Consider the following 19,473-nt stretch of genomic DNA (forward strand, 5'->3'; position numbering starts at 1 on the left):
CATTCATCTCAAATATTATAAAATTTTTAGTTTAAATCTTTATTAAAATCTAATCAATTAATATTTTTTTTAAATAATCTACAGTTACAAAGTGATAATCTCCAAATTCTTGCAGGAACTTTTAGTTGTAGTGTTTGTCTCAGCACAAATGCAAATGGGACCAAATTATTCTTAACTTGTACTCTTATGTGTTCAAGGTTTGAGGCATACCTATTGCCTGCATAGACAAAGAAATCTCATCCCACAAATTCTTTAGTTTTTCTTATACTATCACTGTTGTATGGATCATGTTTCTATGAAATTTTCAATTGGGTTTTTGTTTACTGCTTCAAGTTTAGTATAAGCTGTACATGGGCAAGGTGACGTGCTCTTTTCTTCTTAAATATATGGTTGGTATGGTAAAAAAGTCATACTCCGAAAGTAGTTCTTGATGGGCCAAGCCTTTCCAATCCAAGCACATTGGCATGGGCTTGTGTGGTTTTCATTGAAACGACATCGTAGCCATGATGGTTTGCCCTTGCTCAAACAGCAAGGATCAGCTTTTTCGCAGCTAAACCCCTAAAGCCTAAACCCTCACAGCCACCATAGTTTTGCCTCTCTCTGGAGGCTTCAATATTGCCGGGAAACCAACGTTTCTACAAACTCTAATTCCACAGCACTTAGTTTCTTCTCTCACAACGTTTCTCCCTCTCTAGCTCTGGATTTAGGAAAATTTCCCAGAAAACAAAAGAAAACGGCTCCTTTGTCCTTAAAAACTCTGAATTCCATTCCTCTTCCATGCTTAGCAAGTGGAGAAAACCTCTCCATTTCCCCTTAAAATCGCAAATTCTTGCATCTATTTCTTCTTTTATAGTGTTTAAACCCTCCGTATCCACCGCTGCAAGTCTTGCTGATGAACCGACCACCTCCTCCATTGCCCCTGACTCTGGAGACTCTGTTCACGTGATTCTCTCCGGTCTTAGGTGCTTAGGTTTAAGGAGATTTGTCAATGGTTGTTATTTTAAAAACCTGATTTCGATGCTGAATTGTTCTCAGGTTGATCAAATAATAGAGTATTTGAGTGTTGAAAATGCGGATTCTGTGGTGGGTTTCTTTCATTTGTTGAGGAATGAATTTGGGTTCCGACACTCAAGATTTTCAAAGTTTGTCGTCTCACATGTATTGGCGAGAAAGAGGCGATTAAAAGAATTGCGTTTAATTCTGGACCAAATGCTGCTAGAGGAAGGTTTGTCTTCTCAAAATATTTATTTAAAGATAAGAAATTGATTCGTTAAATTTTCTTTTCTGTTCTGTTTTGTTTTACATGGTGTCAAAAATTCTTTCTTAAGTGAATTCTTGTGGTTGTACCTAATAGGACTTTCTGTTGGGTTTAGCTCTCTGTAATGTGTTTTCTTCATTGCTTGTGGATAATAAGGATGATAGCACAATAATAAACTGTTCAAAAATTTGTATTTTTTCATAAAAAATTTTGAATGTTGCTCATTTTCGTGTTTATAGATTTGGTGTGATTTCTGATAGGCTCTGGGTCAGCTCCTTCACTTTGTGAGCTGCTCTTGAGTGGCTTTAGAAGCTGGGATTCAAGTAATGTCGTGTGGGATATGTTGGCCTGTGCTTATTCAAGATTTGAGATGGTTCATGATGCACTCTTTGTTCTTGTGAAGATGAAAGACTTGAATTTGGGAGCTTCAATACAAACTTACAACAGTCTGTTGTACAATCTCAGACACACTAATATCATGTGGGATGTATATAATGAAATCAAACTTAGTGGAACACCTCAGAGTAAGTACACTAGTTCCATTGTTGTAGATGGCCTATGCAGGCAGTCTAGGTTTCAAGATGCAGTTTTGTTCTTGCGGCATATTGAAGGGAAGGAGTTTGGGCCTTCTGTTGTTTCATTCAATACTATCATGTCGAGATCTAGTAAATTGGGTTTTGTAGATGTTGCAAAGTCATTTTTCTGTATGATGCTCAAGCGTGGACTTCTTCCCGATGCATACAGTTATAATATTCTTATTCATGGATTATGTGTAGATGGGTCCATGGAAGAAGCATTGGAGTTCACAAATGATATGGAGAAGCATGGGGTACAGCCTGATATAGTAACTTACAACATTCTTGCCAAAGGGTTTTGTCTCCTTGGTTTTATGAGTGGGGCCTGGAAGATTGTTCAAAATATGTTAATTAAGGGGTTGAATCCAGATCTTGTTACATATACTATACTGATATTTGGGCATTGTGAGGTAGGCAATATTGAGGAAGCATTAAAGTTGCGTAAAGAGATGATTTCACGTGGTTTTCAGTTAAATATCATCTCATACACAGTGTTGCTTAGCTGCTTGTGTAAAAGTGGGCGGGTTGATGAAGCATTGAAATTATTTTGTGAAATGAGAGCTAATGGCTTGCAACCAGATCTTATATCCTATTCAATCCTCATTCATGGCCTGTGCAAGCAAGGAGAAGTTCAACAGGCCATCCAGCTATATGGTGAAATGTGCTTGAGCGGAATCTTTCCAAATTCTCTTGCACACAGAGCTATTCTGATGGGTCTTTGTGAGAAAGGGATGATGTCAAAGGCTAGACTGTATTTTGATTCTCTGGTAAAGAGCAACTTGACACTTGATGTCATTCTGTATAATATTATGATAGATAGGTATGCAAAACTTAGTAATATTAGGGACGCTGTAAAATTATACAAACAAATGGGAGAGAAAGGCATATCTCCTACAATAGTCACTTTTAATTCTCTTATTTATGGATTCTGCAAAAACAGAAAGGTAGATGAGGCTAGAAAGTTGTTGGATACAATAAAGCTGTATGGATTGGAACCAACTGCAGTAACTTATACCACTCTTATGAATGCATATTGTGAGAAGGGTAATATGCAGAATTTGCTTGAGTTGCGATCACAGATGGAAGCAAAAGCTATAGAACCCACTCATGTCACATACACTGTAGTAATCAAAGGACTTTGCAAACGGTGGAGGTTGCAAGAATCTTGCCAACTACTTGAGGAAATGCATGCTAAAGGTCTAACCCCAGATCAAATCACATATAATACTATCATCCAAGCATTTTGCAAGGCCAAAGACATGATAAAAGCATTTCAGTTATTTGATGAGATGCTAATGCATAACCTTGAGCCTACTTCTGCTACATGCAATATTCTCATCAATGGCCTTTGTGTATATGGTGATCTGAAGGATGCTGACAGTCTACTGGTTTCTCTTCAGGATCAAAAAATCAATCTGAATAAATTTGCTTACACTACAATGATCAAGGCACATTGTGCCAAGGGTGATCCTAATAGAGCTGCAATATACTTCTGTCAAATGGTGGAAAAGGGGTTTGAAGTTTCTATTAGAGATTATAGTGCTGTGATTAGCAGATTATGCAAGCGATGTTTAATGACTGAAGCCAAGTACTTTTTCTGCTTGATGCTATCTTATGGTGTTTCTCCCGATGAAGAAATTTGTGAAGTAATGCTTAATGCCTTCCACCGAGGTGGCCATCTCAGTTCAGTGTTTGAACTACTGGCAGAGATGATCAAGTTTGGCCTAGTTCGTGATTAGTCAATGAATAAGTAACCATTCTCTTGCATCTCACTTATGGGCAGAGGTATCTAATGGCTTACCATGAATCTTCAATGCATGTTTCCTGAATGAGGTATGACATACAACATAACTGCTATCTCTTGCAATTATGTTTTAAATATGGGGTTAATTAGAAATTGTGCTCATGAAATCAATATTTTTGTAAGACAGCAGGCTTACACTATTTCCAAGGGGGAGTTGATTCTCCAAGAACATTAAAATATTCTTGTAGACTTCTATTTGTGTGACCTTATAAGCATGTGCATTAAGGCCGTGAGGAACTCGATGATGGAAAAATTGTATGACTGTGAAATATATTTAGAGGCATTAAAAATAGATAATCATATGTACAACATGTCTCTTGAAGAAAATAATTTAAAAGAGTAAAAAAGATGTTTAATTAAATTCAAATGAAATTTATTTTTGTTTAAATTTAATTTTGAAAATTTGTTTTATTAAAAAACCTAATTGGATCTAATTAGGTTCTCTAAGGCTAACAAGGCCCATTAAGGGATTTTAATTAATAAATAAAAGTCCATCATTTTTTATTTCTTTTATTTTTAATAAAAAAAAGAAAAAATTTTATTAGAAAGAGTTTCTCTCTCTCTCTCTCTCTCTCTCTCTCTCTCTCTCCCCCTCCTCTGCCCCCCCCCCTCTCTCTCTCTCTTTCCCTCTCCCTCTCTCCCACACGCACTCTTTGTCTTCTCTCTCCCCTCACACACCCCCTCTTTTCTCTCTTCCCTTTCCCATGCAAATTCTCTCCCCTATTCCTATCTAATTTTATTTATTTTTTTATCCTTATTTATTTTTATTTATCTCTATTTATCCTTATTCCTATCCTTATCTCGTTAGCACTTTTAAACCCTCTAGGAATAGGATTACCTATCTTTCTAGAACTCTAAACCATAACCATATGAATACTTGACAAATAAAGGAGAAAAAAATAACACAAAAGAGAGAACAACGCAACCCAAGAAAAAAAAAGCTCTCACTCCATCTCTCCAATTCGTCAAACTTTCCCCATCTCACTCTTTCTTTTTTCTTATTTGTTTCTTCCTTTTTTTTTAAGAAACTTTCAAGAATTCTTCAAAGTATGTGTTATAAGTTATGAATATTCAACAAATATGCCAAATATTTGTTCTTTTATTTTTATATGCCTTTAGATTATCTCATAGGTTCATATCATTCATGTTCATGTGATAAATTTGAAGGGAATTTACAAACATGTTGATTTTCTATCTTCACGTTATTTATTATTTTTCATGTATTTCTATTTCTTTAAAAAAAAAGTATAAAAATTATATTTGTATTTTTCATCAAATTCTAATGATTTTAGTGTAAAAACGTGCAAAAAGCTTTTAAATTGAGAGAGTTATAGTTGTTAAAAGTTAAGATATCTTCTCTCTGCGATTTGCAGGACAACTGACTTTTGGATCAATATCTCTCTCAATTCTTCATCTTTTTTTGCAATTTTTTATTCTAAAAATAAGTTCAAGATCTTGTCTATTTTTTTTACGTTGGTTTCATATAAATATCTTTTATAATTTGTGAGATACATTGATTTAAAAAAAGTAGTGCGGGTCCGTCTCTGGTGCATAACACTTGTAAAGTACGATTTTTTGTAAATTATTTAGTAGAGATTTTAGACTAACTAATAATTTTCTAATTTAATATAATGTCTTGGCATGTTTCTGGAATTTTTGTATAAATTTTATATAAGTTTAACTAATTTTATAAATTAAAATACAAAAACATTACGAATCTATCAAAAATCTAGAATAATCATATATGTTTGTAATTTGATGCTCTTCTATAGAAATTTATATTTGAATGTTAATTTAATGTTTTATATGATTTAATAGGATATTATGAAGTGTTAAAATTAGGTTAGATGTACCCTTGGGCATTGTATAGTTTTGGCTCATTAGAAATTCAGTTATTTAGATTGTAAGTGATTAAATTTTTAATTGTAATGTTTATTTTATTGTTTATTTTATTTTAAAAATAAATCAGTAAGTAGCCTTAAGGTAAGTACCAAAAGGTAATTGCGTAGAGCTTACGAGAGTAAGACAGGATTAACTTGTTATACTAAAAGAGAAGACTTTTCTTTAATGGTAGTTTACCCCAATAGCAACTACAATAATTAAAAGATAAGTATTCCTTAAACTTTTTTGAAATAACAATTTTGTATTTAATATAGTAATTTATTCGATAAATACCAAAATTAATTTTATTTGTATTTTTATCTATGTTTGGCATGTAAATTTAATTTAATTAAATACATGGTATATTATAAAATAAATTACCATATTAGAGATAATTTTTTAGTTTATAATTGTTTAAGACCTTTAGGTGTTTGTTAGAATAAATGACACATGTATATAATTTATTTAGTTTAATTATCTTTATGGTAACTTGGTAAGTTTTTGGCACCTCCTCAAGAATTGAAACAATATCTCCACAATATCTCCCTCCTATTCTTCTGAATTCACCAGCTCAAATGACATCCCATTTGCCTTATCACCACTGAAAATCATAATGAACTACTTTTTTGGAACATAATGACTCACTAATTCCAACTTCAAATTAAAGATATGAGCCTTAACATCCATCTCTTGGCTACAAGCAACTTCTGAATTCTCTTCCTCAGTAGCAAGTGAAGTATGAATTTCCACTTGTTCCTCATCTAAGTTTGATATTTGCACATCGAACTTTTCTACATTGTGGTCCTCTATTGCTCTGTCCACATCATTAATGGGCATTTGCTCCTCTATTTCAAATTTCTTCATTTTCTCTTGAAACGATACTCCCACTTCTCCCATCTTTTATCCAGCCTTTCCTCATATCTTTTAAATGCCCTATCAACACAAATGCCTTGTTCCAAATCCTTTAACTTTTGTTCCCAAAATTGCTCATCCATAATCAAAAAATATAGGAACAAGGAAAGAAAGGTTAGTAAGAGTCAAGACTTTCAAGAATAGGGTTTGAACGAAGGAATTATTTCCAGAACCTAAAATAGAGTTTCAGAGCTAGAAATGGAAAGAATTAAGGGAAAGGAAAATGCTAAAGTAATTATCTAAATTTGGAACCCTAACAGATAAAGAAAGAAGAATTGGGAAGAGGAATAAAGAGAAACTAAAGAAATCAGACTAAGAAAGAGATATAAAGAGGATGAGAAATAGAAAAATTGAACGAAAAGAGACTTTATTTCAAGAAATTCTTGGAATTTCAAGAAGGATGAAGAAAAAGAACCGGGTTCTGTCGAGAAGAACAACAGAGCAAGAAACAGAAGGGAAAGAAAGGGAAGAAATTTCTAGAAAAGAAGGAAAAGAAATCTCAGATATGAAGGAAGAAGAAGAAAAAACCCTAATTCCAGGGTTACAGATCTACAATAGAAGATGCTGAGAAGAAATTGAAAAGAATTAGGGAAGAGAAAGAAGAATAGAGTCAAAATAAAGAGAAGAAAGAGAGGGAATGAAGGAAAAGAAGAGAGGAAGATAAGAATAGAAAGAAACCTGGTATTTGGGAGACTATCACTAATCTACTATTGATGAAGCATTCCAGTTGTTACCCACTGATCAAAGGGTTTTGATGCCAATTTGTTACAGAATCCCTGAGTTAGGGTTCTGCCTCTGATAATGACAAGAAAGTAGATGAGAGAATGGAAGAAATAGGGATGAGAAGTAGGAGAAAGGAGATAAGAGAATAGAAGAAATAGGGATGAGAAGTAGAGAGAGAGAGAATTATAGAGAGAGAAGTAATTCTTGTATTGAATTCTTGGCTGACCCAATTGCTTACAATGCTACTCTATTTATATAATATTTTCCTCTCATACCTATTCCCCTTGTTATCATGACAGATTCATTACTCCATCAATTGGTCCAAACTGCCATCTCGAATGCCACAGATAAGAATGGAGAATTGTATGGAATCGATAGAGAGGAATCTTGCCTTGGTGGATTTGAATCCAGCAGGTCGGGCCAATTGGGAATAAAGAATCTAAAAGCATAACAGGGAAGAAAATAAATAGAGAAAATCTAAAATGAATTCTAGCTTCTTGGCATATTTTGTAGGAGAATGAATATATATGCATGAAGAAACAGATCACATCATTTAAAGACAATGTGGGGAGAAACTCCCTATGGAACCCTGAAACCACAGGAGTATTTTGAGAACATCCATCGGTTTGACATTTTGGTTCATATAATATCAACCTCAAATACTATCTCTGGCTACTTTATCATGGTACCTTCTGCCACTTTAAGAGTCAACAATTTCATGAAGTGCTTGTGTAATCTTGGAAAGCACAGGAAAGGTAACAAAACCAAGAAATTTTTCTTCACGGCAATCTCTTTCTGAGAATAGATTGTTATTGTTACTGCAATTACAAATGGCATAATGAGATAAATGCTATTACTTCGGTGTTGAACTTTTTATTTACACAATTTATCACTTCCTCTTCGTTTCTCATTTTCTTGGAAAGAAGTTCTTTTTCCTCCCTTAGTGAATAAGTATATGATAAAGTGTAGAAGCTTACGTCTTTGTGTGCTTATGAATGTACATATTCAACTGATTTGTTTCTTCGGGGTGCCAGAAAGGTGGTACTCAGACATTCATTAACTTGGTTTTTGCTGAATATACTAAAACGCACGAAGTGGAGACTAGTTTGATCACTGCTTTCAATAGCAATCTCCCTATGTACTATTGGAGGTTAGCATGGTCCTGAAGGGCGCAGACTCCATTTTGTTTGGTAACAATGAAGTTTATTTTATTTTTATGAAGTTTTTATTTACCTTCTGATTTATTTGTGTTTTTCAGGTGAACATATGGTTTTGTTTTTCTAAAACTTTTCCCTCGCCCAGGGCTCACTGACACAAAAGATTCTGTTGCGTTCTGAGAGCAATGGAAATTATTAAACAGCAAGGGATACTCGCGAGCTTCCTTTTAATATTAAAATAAAATTCGCTTTTCCTCCCACCCAAACCACCGCCACCTCCACCCCTCACTCTGCCCCTCCCTCCATCTCTTCCCTTTAATATGTTTGAAATTTTTTAAAATCAAAATTTATGCTATGGTAGCAATGAGGGAGTTACAGCATATCACATTTGGTTACCATTGACCTAAATTTGAAAGGCTGTGTATATAATAATATTGGTTATAATTGCAAATTTCAGCCAAGTTTTAGGTTTTTTTTTTTTTTTTTGGAGGGTGGACCTACTAATATCTGCCTCGCACTTTGTCATAAGAGATATTGGTCTCCTTCCAATGCTTATAGGAACTTCCTATCAATTTCCAAGCAATAACCTATTATTAGATGCTGCAGATTCCTCCACTTCTTGCATGGTTGGAAAGATCTCTCTTTTGCCCTGTATCCTTCTGTTGGTCTTGCAGATATCACTATTGTTGGTCTAAAATGATAACATTCTAACAGTTTCTTTCACTTTCACCAAAACAAAAGCTATGTGATGGTCAATCTCTTGCATCTAGATTGTATATAGAATTGTTTTCAAAGAATTACCAATTTGTTCTATTCCAAGGATGCAAATAATCTTCCTGCTTTATAACATGCTTGTTCTTTATGAAATAAACTATTACAGTTCAAGTCACTTCGACAATGACTGGCTATTACAATTCACAAGTAACAGTAGCAATTAAATTCCAACAATGCGTTATTGCTGCCATTTATACAATGATTAAATTATGAAGTATCAGCGGATGAAAGAAATTGTCACAAATTATTTAATTTTAAAAAGTGCTTGGAGTAAATATTGTTTATGCAGGTATACGGTTGGCAAAAATAAAATTACTTAGATATCCATATCAAAATTATAAATGATTAAAATTACATAGAGTACTTTGAATTTTTTTAAGAAAATAAAAAAAATATGTTTCCTTAGCCCAATCAAACAGAAAAACACAAGGTTCATTTTAGAAACCATACGATTAAATTGCGTAGCATCTATTGATACAAAATGAGATGCACTATTTGGAAGACAAAAAATGCAAAAATAACACAAGTGTTAGATTGCTTATAGGTCAAAGACATAGTGAGTGACTTTCTATCCTTTATGAAGGCATTTTTCTAGGTTCAAATCCTTCTTCATACACTTGAGAAATGCCATGTTCTACTGTAAGCACCACGTAGCTAAAGGAGTAGGGGTTTTATACATGAAGGATTATTAAGGGGAAGACGAAAAATCATTGAAACTGAAGCCAAAGAATGGGGGAGACAAAGCAAAAGATGGATTTTATAATAAGAATTGAATGAGAGGAATGATAGAGAGAAGGTGGTGGGGCTTCGAGCACAAATGGATGAAAAAACCTTTTCTCTCCATAAGATGCCACTTGGCAAAAAAATAAACACTTGTTAACATTGTATTAAATTATTTTAAAGTTCAGCTTTATAATATTTATATAGATTTGTTTAGGCAAAACCAAATTCATTGAAATCTTTAAGTAGGCAAAAAGATTAGATATAAACAGAACTTGAGCCATGGGATTAAGCACATCATCATCCCAAATGGCCTTAGAAGCTAGAACATGGATGGCTGCCCTTCTAACAAACTTGAAAAAGGCAAATATCAAAGATAACAGCAAAGGAAAGAAGCTCCTCGAATATCTTGAGGAACCGCAGCTCCATTCTGAGAATTAATAAGGATTTGTGAATCTCCTTTCCCTCATTTCAAATCTCAATAAAGGAAATGCAGATGATGGAATCCTACGCTATCCACTACCTAGTATAACAACTTCGCATGGTTGCAAGATCAACTGTCACATTACAATGCAAATGCATATCCTGTGTGCTATCCCTTGCTTTGTCCCCTCAATTATTAGACCATGCAACCATTGAACTTATTCTATAGACGTCTTATTTTTATTTATTTATCACAGTTATGCAACAATAAGGTTGCTCCATTGTGAGGACATAGGTTCAGAATGGCCTACCGTGATTGTCAAATGCCATCATTTTTTTTTTCATATTACTGATTTATTAAATTCCCAATAAATAGACATCAAAAGTAACTTAATTTCTTGTTATTTCTTTTTCCGTTTCAGACCTAATCTCAATTAAATAAAATTAAATGAATGCACATGATGAACACCTTTCCTATCCTATACCTGGTAATAACCTCTAAGTTTGTAGGCCCCTGACAGAACATATGCGTTATTTCTACTGTCCTAAACAAGAAACTAGGAAATTGATGTGTTGGAAAAATTTGGGAAGCAAACTCAACAACACTGTTTATGGCCATTGTTGGATACTTCATGCTTGGATTCTGAATTCAGAGCCAGTGGTAGTAGCGCATTCAAGCCCTATAAAATGATCCCATGATACTTGTTTCCTTCTCATGTTTGTCATCATCTCTTGTTGAATCTCGCTGCCAAGCCCAATGGGAAAAGCTCTGATGTTGTGCTTTGTTCTTTTTATATATTCTCGTCAGCTTTTTTACGTTAGTGCTGAAAATTCCTGGCTTGTACCAGCCTTATACATCTTTGGCGATTCCACTGTAGACCCCGGAAACAATAATAATCTCCCAACAAGGGCTAAAGCTAATTTTCTGCCTTATGGTATTGATTTTAATAATACACCAACTGGTCGTTTCACCAATGGCATGACAATTGCTGATTGTATTGGTAGGACCCTTTTTTCTATATAAGTTCAAGACAGTAATTGCATTTGATCACTTTCTGATGTATGATTTTGTTGTAGCTATGTTTCTTGGTTTACCTTTTCCCCCAGCTTATATGAATCTTTCAGAGACCAAGAGGAGTAAGATAACAACTGGGTTGAATTATGGTTCTTCTTCTTGTGGTATTCTGCCAGAAACTGGATCTTCCGAGGTAAGAAATTTTCTATTTTTCATTTCAATAGAAAAATTAAAAAATAAAAAACCCTTATTGAATATTTAAAAGAACAGAATTGCGGTGAGGATTTTAAGATTGTAAACTTTTAGAGAGTATGAGATGAAGAAAAGCTACAACTTTAAAGTTTTTTCTATAGTTATGTCACATCAATTTAAATAAGATTCTCATACGAGAGGAGAATCAGTTTCATGCTTTCTTTTATTCATTAATAAGAGAAAAAAATGTATTTGATTTACCAGAAGAGTTCTGTTCTGCATAAGAAGAAGAGATGGAGATCATAATCAGCAAATTTATTACCTGTCTTTTTTTAAGAAATCCTTGTACACTACCTAATGGTCTTCAGGAATTCACGTAGGTTTATTTATTTGGGATTTTGTTTCAGGGATCCTGCTTGACATTAGACAAGCAAATAGATCTTTTCAAAAGTACAGCAAACAATGATATGCTTAGGGAGAACCTTGAAATGCATCTAGCCAAGTCGATCTTTTTCATCTCCATTGGTCCTAATGACTACACCCTGAATTATTTTAAGAATTCAAGCGATATAAGCAAGCTTTTCTTACCAGATGAATTTGCCAAATTCCTTATAAATGAGCTTGCCAAGCGCTTGCAGGTTATGTCTTCTTCTTTAACCCTTCTCAATTAATGCAGCTCTTTCAATGCATCATCTTGCATTGGTAAAATGTAACTATACCACTCTGTCTTACATGAGTTTATGGTTGCTCGTCTAGATCTTGGAGGCTCCTGATGCTGGAATTATACATTACCAAATTCTTTTCGTGTATTTCAATAATATTCTATGAATTTCAGGAAGGAAATTGTGGTGATGCAGTTATTTGTATTAGATTTATGGCAAAAATCTTGGTTGATTTGGAAGACCCTTCCTAATTTGAGTATGAGTGGGAGAAATAATGGAGGAATATTTCCTATACAGTAGAACTCTATTTTAGTGTTATTCTTAAATTGAGTGAGATTATTAATTAGATTAGGACTGAGAGACTAACGCTATAAATAGGATTATTGTGAAAAGATTAATTTGATTTTACATATAGAGAGTGGCTATGCCTACGTAGAATGGCTTTCAGCCTATGAAGTGAGGCTGTAGCTCATTGTAAAAAAGTAAGTAAAAGTGTTTTGCCAATTACTGAGGATTTGGCTTTGCCCAACTGATGAAAAGGCTCTTGCCCATTACAGTCCTATGGAGGCAAAAAGACTTTGGCTTAAGATGGAGAAATAGCATAATCCAAGAGGAAGGATCATAGTACATTATAGTTGAAAACACCTTTGTGGTGAAGTGTTTGTAATAGTAAATGTATTGGGTTATGTCTAGAGAAGACTGAAAGAACTAACTAATATATTTGTTAAGTAGTATGGGTTCTCTTGAGTATAATTGGGTTGATGGATAGTATAGTTTGAGCTTGTAATTGATGATTTATCATTTAATGATAGTGAAAAATGGCATGCCCGTGGATTTAACACTATGTTGAGGGGGTGAAAGCGTAAATATTATTATTTTGTGTGTTTGTTTTATTTTTTTTTATAGTTTATACTCTTATGTGGTGCACAATAATTTGCAATATGTTTTCCATTCTCATCTTTCAATTTCTTTTCTAGTGTCACTTTGTACAGTAATAGATCATAGCACAAGCTAAAATGAATATGCTTTTTACCCAAGTCCTGCTTATGCAAACTCCTTCCAAAAAGATGGTATCTAAACTAACAGTTTAAAGAATATGATCTCTCTTGGCAGAAACTGTATGAGTTAGGCGCCAGAAAATTTTTGTTGAATGGCATTGGACCCTTAGGATGTACCCCAGGAATGACCAACTCAATTCAACATAAGGGAGAATGTGTTGAATTCATCAACAAGGTTGTGAACCTTTACAATGTCGAACTATCCACAAAGCTGCTAGAGTTGCAATCCCATCTTCCTGGTTCTTTGTTCATCCACTCGGATAACTTTAAGCATTTCCAAGAATTGAAAGAAAACCCTGAAACATACGGCAATAATCTGCCTTGTGTCAATTGTGATTATTACATTTCTCTCTTATGGCAAACTCTTTTTCTCAGCCTTTTTTTTTTTTTATTACAGGGATAACAAATATGAATAGTACTTGCTGGATTCCAAACCAAAGTCTGTGCTTGGCGAGGGACAAGTATCTCTTCTTTGATGCATTCCATACAAGTCAGGGTGCCAATATGATTTATGCAAGGCGTTGCTTCAATGAGACGTCAATATGCAATCCTTTGAATATTATGCAGCTTGTATCAGCCTAAGCATCTATTAGCTATTGGCTTCTCGATGTAATAATTTGAATATGTGTCACTTATTTACAATATTTTACTGTACGATGAAATTAATAATCTGTATGCGATTTAGGATGTTAATTGTTATAGTGATAATTATAAAATTAATCCCAACCTATGACGTAACTTTCAAAACTGACCTTGTTTTAGAAAAAAGTAACCCTCTTAAAACTCCTTCCTATGGCAACCACTTATTAATTAAAAAATTCTAAAACATAAAAATTAATTACAAAAAATTAAACAATAGTTACAATTAAATTAAAAAAGAAATAGTTTTCAAAAAAAAAAAAAAATACCAACAAAGGATAATAACGATAAAAAAGTGTAGTTTAGTTTAGTTTAGGAAGAGATTTGTTAATTTCTTGGTTGGATAAACATCTAGTTAATTATTATTATTATTATTATTTACTTGTGTTTAGTATAATACCAATTGGAATTGGTTTTGTATTTGAGAACTAGAAACCAGCATTAATTAGGAGAGGAGTTAAAAGAGGAATAGCTATTAACTAAGGTGGTTGTATTCCTTTGTCCTCTTGGATTTTGGTTTCCCATTTAAATTAGGATTTTGAACTACTGCAAAACCTCCATCTATCTATATGTATATATATATATATCTTTGATTTTTCTTGTACTATAATTCATACCTAGCTTGTCCTGGTTTTTCTATGGCGCTCCATATAGAAGATTACGAAATAAATTGCGATGTCATTCCCCTTCACCACATTGTTGAACCACAGAATGCTTCCTTCTCAAGTAATATGTTCTCCATCACGGTCAACGCCACCTTCATGCCTCATTTTGATTCAGCAATGGTGGAAGAAGAAGATGATTATGATGAATCAAATTTAATTCTTCTTTGCGCCGAATCGGAATGGGACACTACGCAACGCACATTCCTAGTTGAACGTGACCGTTTCTTGCAACCAGAAACATCCAGGTCTACTGTTCGTCAAATTCTTCTTGATATGAATGTTCCTATTCAGGAATTCTTGATAGAACAGATTGTCGATGACGTTCGTCAATTTGGAAGTGACCATGATGAAAACAATGTGAGTCCACATAAGGTTCTGCATCTGGAAGTTAACATCGAAGTTCCACCAATAATCTTTGAGGTTGCGAGTGATGATGATCCCGCAGATTCAAGCCTGCTAGTGCCTGCAACTAAATCATCCATTGAAGCTTTGGAGATTGTGAAAGTTGACGGACCTAGGAATCAACAGTGCACGATTTGTTTAGAGGAGATTTTGATTGGTTCAGAAGCAGTTCGCATGCCATGTTCACATCTTTATCATCATCGTTGCATCTGTACTTGGCTAGAAAGGAGTAGAGTTTGTCCATTGTGTAGGTTTGAGATTGCTTAATTAGTATTTAACTATCAACGAGAATTTCATCTTTTCTGGGTTCTTTCAATATGGGGAGAAATAATTAGGTAAACTGAGTCTTGTAAGTTAGTTGTAATAGTTTTTATGGTTTCAATGTTCCACAGTAGAGCAATTTATTCTTACTTATAAATACCCCTTGTTTATACAATTTAGTGCCGAACACCCATTTGTTATAACTGAAAAATTAAATAAGATGATTTTTTTATTTTTTGGTTTAATTTGATTACATTCAAACTATATTTCAATTCAATTCTAATTTTTAATAATTTGATTAATTCGATTGAATTTAATTCAAAACAGAAGTTACTATCTATACTTGCTTTGATCTTTTGCACTCTTTATTAGCTTCGATAATTAAATTGGCTGTTAAACTTTGCATACTTAGTATTTTATTTTTTGTCAATTTATGCATATTAAATAATTTCCTCTTCAAATAATTTTAAACAATAAACTTAGTTTATTAATTGAGGAAAGAAAATTGATAGGAAAATTAGTTTATTAAATAAAGAAAGAAAATCGATAGGAAAATTAGTTTATGACATGTCAATTTTCCCTTAATTGTTTTTAGGAGGGTGATGCCTAGGAGCATGGTAATCAGAGCTGAAAGCTACAAAACCAGCCTCATTATTTAGCTGTTCGGGAATATGACTAAAGCTTGGCTTACTTCCTCCATTCACAACAGCCTTTTTCTTCTTCCCATTGTTGCCTGATTTTTCAGCCACTACATGATTTCAACTCCAAGTTGTACCTGCTCCATTGCCTTCAATTTCTACCCTCTCGACCGTGACTTTGCAGAAGATAATTCCTTCCTCCAATTTCATTTCTGGTGGCAACATTTTTAACAAGAACACCATACCCTACTTCCTGCTAAATAACAATAGACCATCGGCATCACCAGTGAACAATAAAGAGTTTTTTTTTTTTCTATAAAAAAAAAACTAAAGAAATAATTAATTACCTTCTCAGTTGAAACAGCAGCAACATCTACTGCAGATAAAGATTTTAATAAAGCAAATCAGAGAAATGCTACACGAAAATATATTATCGAAGAGAATTGCATTCTTGCCTTCCTGGGAACTTGCAGAACTGAACAGAAAAACTAGTAAAAAGCATATAAACCTTGCTGGCACTGCAGCCATTTCCATGTTCAGATTCAAACAGAAGAAAAGAGAAATAAATGAAAGCACAATGTCAGAGATTTATAGAGCTAGATGATGGTTAAATAATAGTAGCATTATAGGCCCTATATATACCCAAGTCAAAGCTAGTTAAGAACTATGGTAACAAGTACCAACATTCGATTTCCCCATGTTCGTCAAGTAGACCAAAAAAAAAAAAAAAGAGTAATAGCAGAAATTTACATGAACCCTCGAGAGGAGATAAATACAGTAACGTGGAATGGAAGGTACGTGTGTTTTGCTCCTGTCTGCAACCATTCAATCAACGAGAAAAGAAAAAGCTTATTTTTCCTGTGTTTCTCATGTATAGAGAGAGCTATAGGGGTATATTATTGCACCCCACATGGCTTGAACTTGAATTCTATGCCTTGGTTATGGTATATATTTTTATATTGCAGCTCTGAAACCAGGACATAGAATGTATGAGAAAGAAAAAGGTCTCCAGCTCTTGCTAATAAACTCGAAATTCAGTGGGTTCTTATTGCTAGCCCCTTGAATACTGTGACTCTACCTCCAGGCAACTTTCCTTCAATCGAAAATCGTGCCATAGCCTTTAGCCAGAGGCATGTTCCGCTCACATTTGCCCAATGGCATATGCACCATTTACATATATCAGAAAATTTCACGAGTTAGAGGAAAGGAAAGGATTACCCTGTTAAGCTCTCTAATTGGGATAAAGGTAGGACAATTTTATATCTAATATCTTAAATTAATATTAGATAAAAAAAATCTATATATAAAGCCATTATGCCTGAGCATTAAGCACATACTTTGAATCAAAATCTTTGGATCATGAACCAACATTCACCAGAATCCGTGCCAGTTCAATTCACGCTGACTAGTTGACATTTTGACGGCCTTCAAAGTCCATAGATATCCATGGGAAACGAATTGGAGAGGATGTTGTTTGGTTTCTATTGGACTGGGCTTCGCTGGTCTGGATGGAACTTTTTGTTGCTGATCAATCCACCTTCTTCAACATGCAGCCAATCACCTGGCTCCGAGCCCAGTTGGGCCAAACGCTAGCCGTTCCTTTCAACTCCATTAATTTCACTCGCTAATAAGATAAGAAAATAATCGACTTTAAAATTTGATCATTTTTGGGATAACAAAAAAAATTCAATTTTTTAATTATACTAATTTTTTGCTGTAATTTTAATCTAATTTTAAAGGTTAGCTATTTTTATGATACAAGATTAAAATTGGAGAGATCAACAATTAAAATTGTATACCACTTAAAATAATTTAGAATTAATGTTTATTTTAAGCTATAAAAAACAACTTACTTTTAAAATTAGATTAAAATAGAAAAAATTATTATAATTAAAACATTTTTATTAATTTCTACCATTAAACTTTTTTTTAATAACTCAATTATGAAAGCTTTTTTTTTTACTATTGATTTCGTCTCTCTGTTGAAGAAAATTTTAGAATTATTTATTTTCAATATGTTAAATTAATATAAAAGGATGTATCCTTATGTTCAGGAAGGATGAATTGCTCCCGAAAAGAAATCTATTGATTCTCTCTGCCGTAAGTGTGATGATTTACTTTATGAGCGAGGCCTTTGGTTTAAGTTGAGCAGATCAAGGACTTCTTCTCCTTTGCCTTCTTCAAACTTCTATTCATATTTTCATAGAGAAATCAAAGATAGAATAGAATTCATTTTACATTATATTTAAAGCATTCTTTAATTCAGATAAAAAAATAATGTCAATCCATCATTATAAACAAATTGTTAAAAAATAAAATTTAATTTTAATGCACGGCACGCAGCAGGCTTCATTTAAAAGGGGAAGATGAAGAAGGTTGGGGCATATAATATTGAATGAGGAGTTGTCGCATGGCCTGGAGGCTCTTGATAGCCTCTGTAGTTGAAGATGGTTCCACTGCAATTCACGCTTGGACTCCATGGCTCCAACTTCTCAAGGACCCACCTTGATATTATTATCTTTATGGGGGACTTCTTAATCAAGACACTCAACTAAGCACACAATATATATAGATTCAACCTTAAAAGGGAAAAGCAAATCCAAATTTCGTCTTTTTAACATATTGTTGTTGGCTACCTAATGTAATATTATTATCACAATATCTAAATTTTTGTAATGAAAGTATTGCCATTATTTAAAATTTTTTTAATTTTTTATACGTTAAAAAATAAAATATCTAATTATTAAATTACTAAATTTAAAAACAATAATTTGAATATATGCACCCACTTAATTTAATTACTTTTAATTTTTCAAAGTCAAAAAATATATAATGTACTTATATATGTAATCATGAAGTGTTCCCTCTCTGTCTTGTAATTAGTCCCACCCCCTTCATCATTCTTCCACTTTTGCTAGCATAACATCTCTTTCTTGTTCTCTCAAATATATTTTCTCCAACATATTTTCCAAATATTATATATAAATATATACATTTTGTCCAACATGCTTCAAAGCAAGCGTCACGAGAGCAACTTTTAACATGTATTATTACTTACATGGATTTGGAATTAAAAATCGTGCCCATAGAGTGGCACGCAATGGCTTATTTCTCTTGTAGTGGAGATAAGAGTATGGAGCAGTTATAACACGATTGTGACAATTCAGTTCAATTGAGTAGTATTGCATTGTCAGTTTTGATTCTGATTTTACAAATTTATTCTTTAAATTTTTTACTAAAAATTTAAAAGTTTGCTATCCAGTGAAATTGTTCCCTTCCGAAGTTTTTTCAACTTTTTTATCATTTTTGATGTGAAAACTCATTTCACTCTTGCCCCTTCGTTTTAGTCTTAAAATGAAGAATTGCTCTTTTCATGAATTTAAGGGATGTTCAACAATGACTTATTTGTGTATGTGTGTGCATGAGAGAGAAAATAACAATTAAGCAATGATTTTCTTATAGGTAGTTATATTATCATTAAACAAAAATAACTTTTATTTTCTTCCTGTTCTTTGTCATAACGCTCATTCTGGGACGAGTTGGAAAAGGAATTCCTAATTCTTACACGGATGAGATCAAGAATTGGCAAGCGGATGAGTTTTCTAGTTGGCTATGTTGATATAGCTTAGATAGGGAAAAAATATTCATTTTCATATGCTCGACAGGTAAGTTGAGTATTATTAAATCAGAAAGAGAGGTCAGGTACGCACACAT

The 19,473-nt window shown here is 33.4% G+C and overlaps 3 protein-coding genes across 7 annotated transcripts; all 3 read left to right on the forward strand.

Annotated features, from left to right (window-relative positions):
• Positions 1-536: 536 nt before the first annotated feature.
• Positions 537-8,787, forward strand: LOC110647648 (putative pentatricopeptide repeat-containing protein At1g13630). 5 transcript variants are annotated; one of them, XM_058139082.1, is made up of 5 exons: positions 537-942; positions 1,036-1,225; positions 1,519-3,666; positions 7,453-8,303; positions 8,412-8,787. In XM_058139082.1, exons 1-3 carry the CDS (start codon positions 778-780, stop codon positions 3,570-3,572), a joined length of 2,409 nt encoding a protein of 802 aa, XP_057995065.1. In that variant the 5' UTR covers positions 537-777; the 3' UTR covers positions 3,573-3,666; positions 7,453-8,303; positions 8,412-8,787. The 5 variants fall into 5 exon arrangements, with proteins under 5 accessions (XP_057995065.1, XP_057995062.1, XP_057995063.1 ...); XM_058139079.1 differs by having other exon boundaries at positions 537-1,225; XM_058139080.1 differs by having other exon boundaries at positions 537-1,225; positions 8,188-8,303.
• Positions 8,788-10,780: 1,993 nt separating this feature from the next.
• LOC110647650 (GDSL esterase/lipase At2g03980) lies at positions 10,781-13,847 on the forward strand. The gene is made up of 5 exons (XM_058139084.1): positions 10,781-11,228; positions 11,305-11,435; positions 11,842-12,072; positions 13,210-13,462; positions 13,552-13,847. The coding sequence occupies exons 1-5, from the start codon at positions 10,985-10,987 to the stop codon at positions 13,734-13,736; spliced, it is 1,044 nt and encodes a 347-aa protein (XP_057995067.1). The 5' UTR covers positions 10,781-10,984; the 3' UTR covers positions 13,737-13,847.
• Positions 13,848-14,263: 416 nt separating this feature from the next.
• On the forward strand, positions 14,264-15,301 carry LOC110647645 (E3 ubiquitin-protein ligase CIP8-like). The gene has a single exon (XM_021801583.2). It carries the CDS (start codon positions 14,432-14,434, stop codon positions 15,125-15,127), a length of 696 nt encoding a protein of 231 aa, XP_021657275.2. The 5' UTR covers positions 14,264-14,431; the 3' UTR covers positions 15,128-15,301.
• The last annotated feature ends 4,172 nt before the right edge of the window (positions 15,302-19,473 follow it).

Source organism: Hevea brasiliensis, chromosome 17, assembly GCF_030052815.1.
Source record: "Hevea brasiliensis isolate MT/VB/25A 57/8 chromosome 17, ASM3005281v1, whole genome shotgun sequence".
Lineage (NCBI taxonomy): Eukaryota > Viridiplantae > Streptophyta > Magnoliopsida > Malpighiales > Euphorbiaceae > Hevea > Hevea brasiliensis.

Excerpts from the sequence above, each read along its gene's own strand:
- LOC110647650 (XM_058139084.1), top strand. The coding sequence starts at position 10,985 with ATGGGAAAAGCTCTGATGTTGTGCTTTGTTCTTTTTATATATTCTCGT. Across the intron at positions 12,073-13,209 it reads AGCTTGCCAAGCGCTTGCAG|AAACTGTATGAGTTAGGCGC; the intron begins GTTATGTCTTCT and ends CTCTCTTGGCAG. Across the intron at positions 13,463-13,551 it reads AGAAAACCCTGAAACATACG|GGATAACAAATATGAATAGT; the intron begins GCAATAATCTGC and ends TTTTTATTACAG.
- LOC110647648 (XM_058139079.1), top strand. The coding sequence starts at position 778 with ATGCTTAGCAAGTGGAGAAAACCTCTCCATTTCCCCTTAAAATCGCAA. Across the intron at positions 1,226-1,518 it reads CCAAATGCTGCTAGAGGAAG|GCTCTGGGTCAGCTCCTTCA; the intron begins GTTTGTCTTCTC and ends GATTTCTGATAG.
- LOC110647645 (XM_021801583.2), top strand. The coding sequence starts at position 14,432 with ATGGCGCTCCATATAGAAGATTACGAAATAAATTGCGATGTCATTCCC.